The 10706-nt window shown below is 42.4% G+C and overlaps 1 protein-coding gene across 2 annotated transcripts in view; it reads right to left on the minus strand.

The window, feature by feature from the left end:
- The window catches only part of LPL (lipoprotein lipase), a 32973-nt gene extending 22567 nt beyond the window's left edge, over positions 1–10406 (minus strand). For both annotated transcript variants that reach the window (XM_070938536.1, XM_070938537.1), the window contains exon 1: positions 10130–10406. In XM_070938536.1, coding sequence (XP_070794637.1) covers positions 10130–10232 — 103 coding nt within the window. In that variant the 5' untranslated portion in view covers positions 10233–10406. The remainder of the gene's footprint in view (positions 1–10129) is intronic.
- Positions 10407–10706: the final 300 nt, after the last annotated feature.

Consider the following 10706-nt stretch of genomic DNA (forward strand, 5'->3'; position numbering starts at 1 on the left):
ACAAATGTCAACAAACCTGCACCGCTAATTACTCAATTTTGCATTTGATGTATAATTTCCATGGCGATATTACAACACTCCTGAAATGCATTTGTGAACTTCAAAAAAGAGCAAAAACAAAATTAAAAATAAGGAAATACTGTATTTGCCTAGTACTACTCTCAATTTGTTTGAAATTTTGCTTAATAACAAAAAGACGAATTGCTTGTAAAAGGTTCTGGGGATAAGATATGCATACTCTAATTTTAAAAATCTTTCTACTGCAAATTCACTAGAATTCCTAACTCTGAGTCAGTATTAAAGCAGGCTGACATGTCAACTTATCTCATGTATTACGGGTAGCAGTGTTGAAGCAGTGAAGCAGTGTATTCATTTAATATACAAGCAAAGCAATCCAGACATCAGAACATAAGCAACTTTATCACAGCAATAGGTCTGGCAGGACAGAATACAGATTGTGTCTGCTGAAGACTTCCATCTGATGGAACGCAGGAGACAAGCCTTTTCTGCCGTGGCACCCTGGAACCTCATTCCCTGAAATGATGTTAGTCCCAAATCTACTGGCCTTCTGGAAATCTCTTTAAAACATGATTTTTCCAGTAGGCTTTGGGATCCTATGGAAATAGGGAGCATAAAGGATTGTTATATATGACTGCAACTGAAACCAGAATTTCCCTTGCTAAGCAAGTCGATTGCTAAGTGAATCCACACTCAATTGTATCATATATATTTTTTGCCATGGTTAAGCAAATCACTACAGTTATTAAGTGCATTGTGTGGCCATTAAATGAATCTGGCATCTCCCACTGACTTTGCTGGTCAGAAGCCAGTTGGAAAGATTGCAAATGGCAATCACATAACCCCAAGTTATGATGCTGCAGCCATCATAAATAAATGCTGGTTGCCAGTCTCCTGAACTTTGATCCCATGACCACAGGATGCTTCTAAGGTTATAAAGCATGAAGACCAATCGTAAGTCATTTCTTTCAGTGCCTTTGTAACTTTAAATGATAAATGGTTGCAGCTTGAGGACTATGTAGGATTTGGTCCATTCTACCATGGTCTTATTTATATTTATATGCTTAACTGTTTTTAATGGATGCTTTAGACTTTTTAACTTTGTTTCACTGCATGCTTACAGAGTCATGTTTGTGAGATGGGGCACTATATAAGTTTGATAATTAAAACAGACTGTGGGGCAAAAATTAAGCAACATTTGTTTGTTTCTTCTTGTAAGTAAAATTTTAGACTTGTTTAATTATCTTACTTTTTTCTCAGTTGAGAACATAGTGGAAGGCAGGGAGAAATTCTCGATACAGTACCTCTAAGAATATGTCACGCCTATTATTTAGACATTCATGAATGAAATAAAACAATCCAGGGGTGAAATCCAGCAGGTTCTGACAGGTTCTGGAGAACCAGTAGCGGAAATTTTGAGTAGTTCAGAGAACCAGCAAATACCACCTCTGGCTGGCCCCAGAGTGGGGTGGGAATGGAGGTTTTGCAATATCCTTCCCCCAGGAGTGGGGAGGGAATGGGGATTTTGCAGTATCCTTCCCCTGGAGTGGGGTGGGAATGGAGATTTTGCAGTATCCTTCCCCTGCCACGCCCACCAAACCACACTACACCCACCAAGCCACGCCCACAGAACCGGTAGTAAAAAAAATTGGATTTCATCCCTGAATCAATCTCACCTTTCTGCTCAAGTGACAGATTGTTCTACAGAAGTATGAAAATCCAATGCCAGTCTGGTTTTCTGAGTTTACAGCTTTCTCTTTGAAATTTCTCACCCAGTGGACTATAGGTCTAAACTTTAACATTAAAATTTTTGACATTTCAACAGTAACATTTGGAAAGGATTGCAAGTTGAGTTTTGCTTCACCAAACTAAAATTGTATATCCAGTGGGAGGTAAGTAAAGTTACCTGTTTACAGGAAAATGGTGTTCAAACATTGGAATCTATCTTAGCACTAGCAATAGCACTTATATTTATATACTGCTTTACAGTGCTTTACAGCCCACTCTAAGCAGTTTACAGAGTCATCATATTACCCCCAAAAATTTGGGTCCTCATTTTACCCATCTTGGAAGGATCGAAGGCTGAATCATTCTTGAGCCTGGTGAGATTTGAACTGCCAAATTGCAGGCAGGCAGCCAGCAGTGTGCAGAAATAGCCTGCAGTACTGCACTCTAACCACTACGTCACCGCAGCTCATCTTCCTTTCCACTATCTTCCCAAGATTGTCTTTCTTGGATTAAAAGACAGCCACACTTGTCAAAGGTTTTCTGATTGCAGTACATTAAAACATTTGTCTGCCTCTTATAAATGCAAACATACTAGAAATGTTATTGAAAATTACTGATGCAATGCAGTGGTTCATTCATCCCCAAAAGCTACAACAAATCATTGCAACATTTAAGCTTTCGCACTGATTCCCCCAGAAGTCCTAATTGTACGGTCACTGGATCTGATCAGATGGCTACACCTGGTTGATCTTGTGTAGAACTGGAAACTAAGCAGGACTGGATGGACCTTGCACACAAACACAGAGTTGTAGACCAGATTGAATTCAAAAACACATCTAGGAAAGACACTGACAAACCACTTCCATGCTGTTGTCAAAAGAAATAGATGGATACATCCATGAAGTTGCCAGAGGCTGACTTGAAAATTGTACTTTCAAATACAGGTAGTCCTTGACTTACAGATAGTTCGTTTTGTGACCATTCAAAGTTGCAGCAGCACTGAAAAAAGTGACTTATGACCATTTTTCACACTTACGACCTTTGCAGCATCCCTATGATTATGTGATCAAAATTCAGATGCTTGGCAACTGATTCATATTTATGATGGTTGCAGTGTCCCTGGGGTCATGTTATCTCCTTTTGCGACTTCTGATAAGCCAAGTCAGTGGGGAAGCCAAATTCAATTAACAACCATGTTACTGATTTAACAACTACAGTAATTCCATTTTGGCAAGAAAGGCCACAAAATGGAGCAAAACTGAACTGCCTCACAGAAATTTTGGGCTCAATCGTATTTCTAAGTGGAGGACTACCTGTATCTGAAAGAATGTCACATAGAAGAAGGTCAAGACTTACTTTCTGTTGTCTCAGTTTACAGAACATGTAATAAGATTTTTAAATCCCAAGATGATCTATGAATCCAAGTATAAATCTAAAAAAAAAAAAGAAGTTCCCCAGTAACAATAACTACCAGAAAGATGGAAGTGTCATCTTTCATTGGTTGCATGTAAGTAGAGGTTAAATACTCATCTGCTCTGGGATGCTTTCATTTGGATTCCTTCATTGAACAAGAAATTAAACACAATAGTCTACACACTCCTTGGGATTTTAAAGATTCTCAGTGCAAGAACCTGATCAATTTACATGCCCATTAAAAGATCTTAGACTGCTCCATCCATTCCTTCCCAACACCACTCTGATCATTCCACTCCCACAACTCACAATTGCCTTCATTTTAAATCCTAATTAAACTATACTGTTCCAAAATATTTAAGTGGGTCCCAAAGCAAAGCTTGTGGTTGGAACACATCTCTAATTCCTATCCTTATAGTCAAGCTCCTTTGGAGAATGTGAACTACTAAACATCCAAGTACACGCGACATAAAGCCTGTTATTTCTATTTGAAGGCTTTGTTTTTATCATAGGCCAACACTGGAGAGCTTTTGGGAGGAAGAAAGCTAATAGTTTTCTTCCCAACATGCTGCCAGCAAAAATCCCCCACATCTGGCCAAAAGTGTCAGCTGAGAACAGAATCTTCTACCAAAATCACGATTCAAAGAAATAATTGGATCTATGATATCCTTGTCTTAACTGGGAGCTCCCCAGATTCAGAACTTCAATTTTTTGGAGTTCTCATCAATAGCTACACTGAATAGGGAATTCAGGGAGAACATCCAGATTGGAGGCGATATCTATGTGCTTATCAAGAACAGATTTACTGAAATCAGTGAGAAGTTAGACACAACCAAGAGAAGTACACCGAAATTAAAGAATTTAGGTATGGTTGAATATAACCATATGAAACAGTCTCTGCATTCACCCTTCAAATTAAATAAGCATACCCAGAAAATGTACTGCATATGTGGTAGCTTATACAAACTATACTTTTAAATATTGCATTGCTGGGTATTCAAAACCTTTCACACCCAGAAAACCAGTCACTGTAGATGTCCTTTTTTTTTTTTTTTTTTACTGAAATCAAAGTTAGCTTTCCTATGTCGCCCTGTTAGTTTAATGAAACTGACATGACAGGCTGGAAATAAAGACTGAATTTCCGTATTATGCTAAGTCACTTGTCTTGGATTAACACAAACCCTGCCACTTATGGGATATTCTACAAACTGTAATTAAAGCACACCTGCCTTAGATTATCTGCAAACTAAGTCTGAATGTATGTGTATTTTATAAAAATGAAAAAGTTATTGCAGCTTTCAAGATGCAACCCTTACATACAGTATATGGTTTGTGGTTTATTAAATTTGTATACCGCCCTTCTCCCGAAGGACTCAGGGCGGTGAACAGTCAAAATTAAAATACATACAATATAAAAATTAAGATGAATTAAAACAGAATTAAATCAAATTGGCGTCCCAAAAATTTAAAACCCTTTGCCTCTAAAATAACCCATTAAAATTAAAATTTTAAGCCAAATTAACTACCAAATCCCAAGTCATGGAGGAAGAAAAATGTTGATAGAGCTTAGACTTTCTTATGTACGCTTCTCTGGAGTAAAATCAAGAATATGCTAAGAAATGACATCATGTTCAAGTTTGTTTTGATCTAGCAAGACTAGTATGACTGATCTAGCAAGAAAATAGAAATTGGCTGTATAGGACATTTTCTTCTGTTTTCTTTGTTTCTTCCACTATCTAGATACAGTACCTGTTTTCAGAGTCCAGTGAGATGTCAGAGGACTACCTAAGGCCCAGGTATTTTGCTGAAAATAATGCTTCCATGAAAAAAAGAAAACCTAAAACATGTTTTGCAAATTGATGCCTCTATAAAGAAAACCCTCATCTCTGATTTACAATATATTCCGTAACTGTGGCAGTAAAGCACTAACATTCTACATTTGCTTAGTCTTGTATGTGCTATGGTATTAAATCACCAATACAGTTTTAAGATTCCTGTCCTAAAGACAAGATAATATACATTACAAAGTTTGCGAAAGGTTGATTTTTAGAGCCTACATAGTTTCTTTGTATAAACTGAAATTATGTTGCATTTTCTCATAGTAAAGTATATGTATATCACACATCACATATTGTTGACTTTCTGCAGAGTACTCTCATTAATTTGACTTACCCGACTTAAACAGAATTTATATAACTTGCAAAATAAAAGATCTTGGCGAATCCAAATCTCCAATTAATAGTATATAATGCTGCTAACACTTAGCTCCATTAATTAGGAACAAAAGTCCATCAAGTGAAGTATGATGTTGAACCAATCCTAAAACTAATCCTTGAGGAATGGTGCTTAACTTATTTGCAGTTGGTATATTTGCAAAAGGGATTATGAAAACGTTTGCATATTTTCTGTGCTTAACTAAAGTACTCTCATCTTCCTTATTCCCAGTTTCTGATGTTTTAATGTATACAATCCCAGCTTAGTAAGGAATGTTAAAAGTGATGTATGATACTTTTCTATCCACTTCAGGCAGCTGGTGAAATAGGCAGGACTTATAAAAACACAACGCAGTGATATGAAGCAGCATTCAGCAGATTTGAAAGAATGTATGTTGTGCATTCAAATTATATGAAAATAGTCTTTCAAATCCATATAAATATGAAACCTTCATATGAAATATGAAATTCCAAAATCAAGTGGGCACAATCTTTTCATATTTCAGTTATGCATATTGTACATTGGTTATGTAAAACTCCAGTGACAGAGTAAGCAGATACAAACTGCTCATGCCTTGATTCTAACTTGATCCTATAGACAGAACTCACTGAATTGTATGAATTTAAAGACTTTATAAACCCATTCATGTCACTCTAGGACTGTGATGGCGAGCCTATGGCACGGGTGCCACAGGTGGCATGTGGAGCCATACTGGTGGGCACGCGAGTTCAGCTCCGGCATGCATGCGTGCGCTGGACAGCTGATTTTCGGGCCTTCTGGGCCCACCAGAAGTCAGGAAACACACTGTTTCCAGCCTCCGGAGGGCCTCTTGGGGGTGGGGAACACCGTTTTTGCCCTCCCCAGGCTCCTAGAAAGGCTCTGGAGCCTGGGGAGAGCAAAAAATGGGCCTACCGGGCCCACAGTGCCATCACGTGCCAAACGCGGGGAGAGCACGGGGGGCGGGGCACATAGAATTATGGATATGGGCACACGTGCGTGTGATCCCACCACACTCCCCCCCACTTTTGGCACGTGATGGCAAAAAGGTTAGCCATCACTGCTCTAGGATAACTGATAATAAAAACAAGAAGAGCAAAGTAAACTAAACACATTACAATACAGTGCCATTCTGTATCTCTAGGGCCTGGTGGCTCAGCAGACTGATAGCATTGTGATTAACACCAGCTGTCTGCAATTAAAGTAAGTTCGAATCTCACCAGGCTCAAGGTTGACTCAGCCTTCCATCCTTTCTAAGGTAGATAAATTGAGGACCCAGTTTGTGGGGGCAATAAACTGACTTTGTATAAAATATACAAAAAGTATGAAGGCTATTGCTTAATGCATTGTAAGCCGCCCTGAGTCTCTGGAGAAGGGCAGCATATAAATCAAATAAAAAAAAAATCTGTAAGCAAAATGCATCCTTACTACATAATAAGCATAGGGGTAATACTATTAATTGTAAATGCTTGGTGCCAATTACATAATGCCTGTGGAAAAGCAGATAGTGCAAAAGAAAGGAAGCATATCCAAGGTCCAACCAGATGATATCAAAGGAGACCGACAACATACCCAAGCCCACCCCATTGAATCTGGTGGGAGGTACAGAAATCACTGGAGATAAGCAGTCCTAAAAGTGACCTTGGACTGCACCAGAAGACAATTGGAAGCAAGTGTAGTTTATAAAACTATTGTTTTACATGGGTGTAACCAGGGTGTGCACAGAACTGCACCTCTTCTAAAGAAAGCTCTAACACTGGCAAAGGTGGAAGGAAAAAGAAGAGGCTGACCAGTAGCAAGGTAGATAGATTCAGTTATAATGGTGATAGTTACACTGTTGGAGAATCTAAAAGAACGTATTAGGGACCTATGATCCTGGATGGTATGTAATCTTGCCTAAATATGGTTCTTAAATTGAATGCTAATGATTATTTACAAAGATATAACCAAGGTGATGATGGTAATTCCAGGTAACAACAGAAGAATGATTTCTTTCTATTAGTACTAGCACCATACAACAGTGATAGATCCATCCCTGATGCCATCTCTAAACACAAGGGTGTACATATCATATCCTCACCCCACTGATAATAGCCCTCAGCTTCTCCACAACTTCTGAAAAGCACGGAAACTTCAATATTTCACAAAACTCTTTCATAAGCAACTTTTTCCAGGCACCATTGCAAATGGCTCCCAAATCCTGATAATCTGACAGAATATATCTCTTTTGATAGGCTTCTCAGGCTGCTGCATTTCAGAGGATATCAGCTGCTTTTAAAAAAAATTGCTGAAATGTGCACATTTTTTGTGAAGGAGCACAAATTGCCAATGACACTGCAGAATATTTCTTGGGAGACAGGTGAAGTGAAGAGGCAATATCAGTCCCGTCAGCTCACACATAATAGTTTATACTGGCATTGCAATAAGGTTAAAAATTGCAATAAATCTGCAACATAGGGGATCAGGTAACAAGACAGAAAAGTGCCAGTAAAACTTCTATAGATTTTTATTTGTGAAAAATTGTACTAGTGCTTCAGCATCCAATTCCTGTCCATTGAGAACAAGTCACCTATATCCCATTGTTATATACTGTTTTTATATAAATTTGTTTTGCAGTTATGTTTTATGATTGATTAAATGGGTATTACTTTTTCCACTACAGTTTTAGCCAAAGGACAACCATCCTGTCCTATTTTAGGAACTTGTGTAGTCTATACACTTCACCTTAACCTTGAACTTCAAAGTTAAAACATCTGCACCTCCTCCCCAGTATATTTCTATTCTGCTAACACTAATCAATTTTACTACCAAGAGAGGGAGAAATGAGATAATCTTGAAAGTAAACTTTAAAAAAGGAGCGGAAAACCACAAAATTCTTTCGAAAGGGCAAATAAGGAGAAAGCACTGGAAAGTATTAGTACAGCATTCATCTAAACAAAAATTGCTTTGGCTGCTAAATGGGGACAACTGGAAAACCATCTGATTAATATATATTTTTTTTGTTTTTTTTATAACCCCCTGCAAAATATTTGCTTGGGAAAACTGCACCTTTGAGACAACTATGCCCTGGATGAACTTGAGAATCTCCACAGACGTTTGTGCTCTTGCAAAAGTTATAGGAGTTTTCACACGACCGTTGCTGGCACAGGTATGTTAAACCGTTCTAAGTAAAAGAAGTCTCGCTTCCTAATGTCTTATTTTTGCTCGCCGCCAGAAAAATCCCATTCGGAGGGAAACCGCTTCTTGCTGCTCTCTTCCTTCCCGCCGCCTTGCCTAGGAGGCAGATTTTTCCTGAAAAGCTTCCTTCCGTGCCAGGCGCTTTTATCCTCCAGGCCGCCACGCGCCTCAGCCCAGCCTTTCCTGGTCCTGGAGGAACCGGAGCGCTCTCGACCGGCTCTGGTTCCCCCCTTCCCTCCCCTCCCCCGGCTCGTAGCAGCCCCCTGAACCAGGGTGACCTTGGCCCACGTTCCAGGCATTCCTGCGCCGGCTGGCTCCTCAGCGGAGGAGTTACTAGCGGTCACCAAGCATGAGCCGGGCTTTTCTTTCGGCGGGCCCCTTCCCCGCCCTCCTCCATTCCAGCGAGCGCACTGGCGGAGCCGCTTCTGGCCTCTCCTGACGCCGCGGGAGTAAACACGCGAAGAGGCTTAGAAGCACCGGCGGAAGGAAGCACCGTTTGCCTTCTAAGAACACGGCGCGGGCTACGCAGAGGTTGCGCCTCACCTTCCCGTCGCTACTCGAAAACTAAACGCGCGCCAAACGGACCGCCCCGCCAAACGGTCCGAACACCTCTCGGCGAGGCTTTCCCGCTTTCCCAACTATTACGCAGCCGTCCCTTTCCCGAAGCGGCCACCAGGCTTGGGCTTTCGCGAGTCTCCTCACGGGCAACGCGTTTCTTTTCCTTTCTTTAAGCAAAGCAACGAACGAATCTAAAAATGCGGTGGGGGGGGGGAGAACGCAAGATGCGTAACCGTCGCTCAAAGTTGCTCCACGGGTCAAAGGCAGTCAAAGACATTTCTTTGCAAGCTCCGGGAGACGCCACGTTTTTTTGGGTAGGGGGAGGGATGCTGAGGAAACCACGCCCCTCTCGCCCGCCCTCTGAATGTTGGGCCGTCCTCCTCACCTCTTCTGGTGGTCCCACTCGGCCACGCCCCCTCGGAGAGAATAACCTGATACAACCCACCTGAACCTGTTTCGCGCACCTGCCCTCCGTCTCCCCCAATACCGAGTTAACACACTCGGCAGGGTAGACCGCTCACTGCAGTAGCTCAAGGCAGGAGGCAGCCAGGTTGCCCTTCCACTGAGGCTGACACTACACCTGGCTGGTAGTAGGTTTCATTCAGAGCCGTGACGAGCTCTGCCCTTTTTCCACAGCCTCGTGTTAGCCTACTACTTCCTAGAACGAATGTCCCGAAACAAGCCCTCTCGGCAGCCCGCAAGCTTTGCAAATCTTGTTCGGGACCCCCAAATTGTCAGGCGCTCTGCTCCCTTCCAATTCCCCGCCCCGTAACCCACGTTTGCCCATTATTAAACTCTCCGTTTGTCGTATGCCTCGCTCGGTTTTCCCCTCGGAAAGTTTCCCTTCCTTCCTTCCTTTCTGTTGGCGCCTCGCGTTCCCCGGCAGCCGGTTATGCTCTAGGCTCGGTTCGGTTCCTTTTCTCCTTCCACGGCGACCCCGAGCCTCCCGTGGGAGAGACGGAGGCGATCTCTCTCTCTCTCTCTCTCTCTCTCTCTCGGGGCGGCGAGCAGAAACCGGACTTACTTGACGAGGCCACGACGTTCTGGCTAGCCGACTTCCCGCAAAGCGCGACGAGGCAGCAGCTCCACATACACAGGGCTGGCAGGAGCGCTGGTCTTCTACACATGGCTCGAAAAAAAGGGCGGCTGATGGTCCCCGGACCGAAACAAGGGAAGGCAGCGGGCGGGGGCAGTGCGAGGGGAAGCGTTCGTTGGAAAAGAACGGGGCGAGAAAAAAGTTTCCCGAAGTTTTAACGGGCGAGAAAGCTGAGGAAGGGCGAGAGCCTCCGCTGGAAGAGCAAGGGAGACGCTAACTCCGCGCTCGGCTCCACTTCCCCCGCGCCTTAAGTGCTTGAAGAGAAATATGCAAATGAGACTCCCCACCTATTGGCTCTTATCTTACGCGTTTTTTTGTGAAGGGAGGAGGGAGGGGCCCTTGTAGCCCCTGGCATTGGAGCCGAGCCGGCTGGACTGACGGGCGGTTGTGCGGCCGCCCGTTTCCTTCTTCCAAAGATGCCTTTCGCATTAAAGCAGGAGCGGTTTAGCCGTCCCCGCGGTTCAGAAACTTGCGCACGGAGCGGATTTCCACAAGGAAGGCCTTT

This window comes from Pituophis catenifer, unplaced genomic scaffold, assembly GCF_029215685.1.
Source record: "Pituophis catenifer annectens isolate HBS135680 unplaced genomic scaffold, rPitCat1.0.hap2 SCAF_2, whole genome shotgun sequence".
In the NCBI taxonomy this organism is placed as follows: Eukaryota; Metazoa; Chordata; class Lepidosauria; order Squamata; family Colubridae; genus Pituophis; species Pituophis catenifer.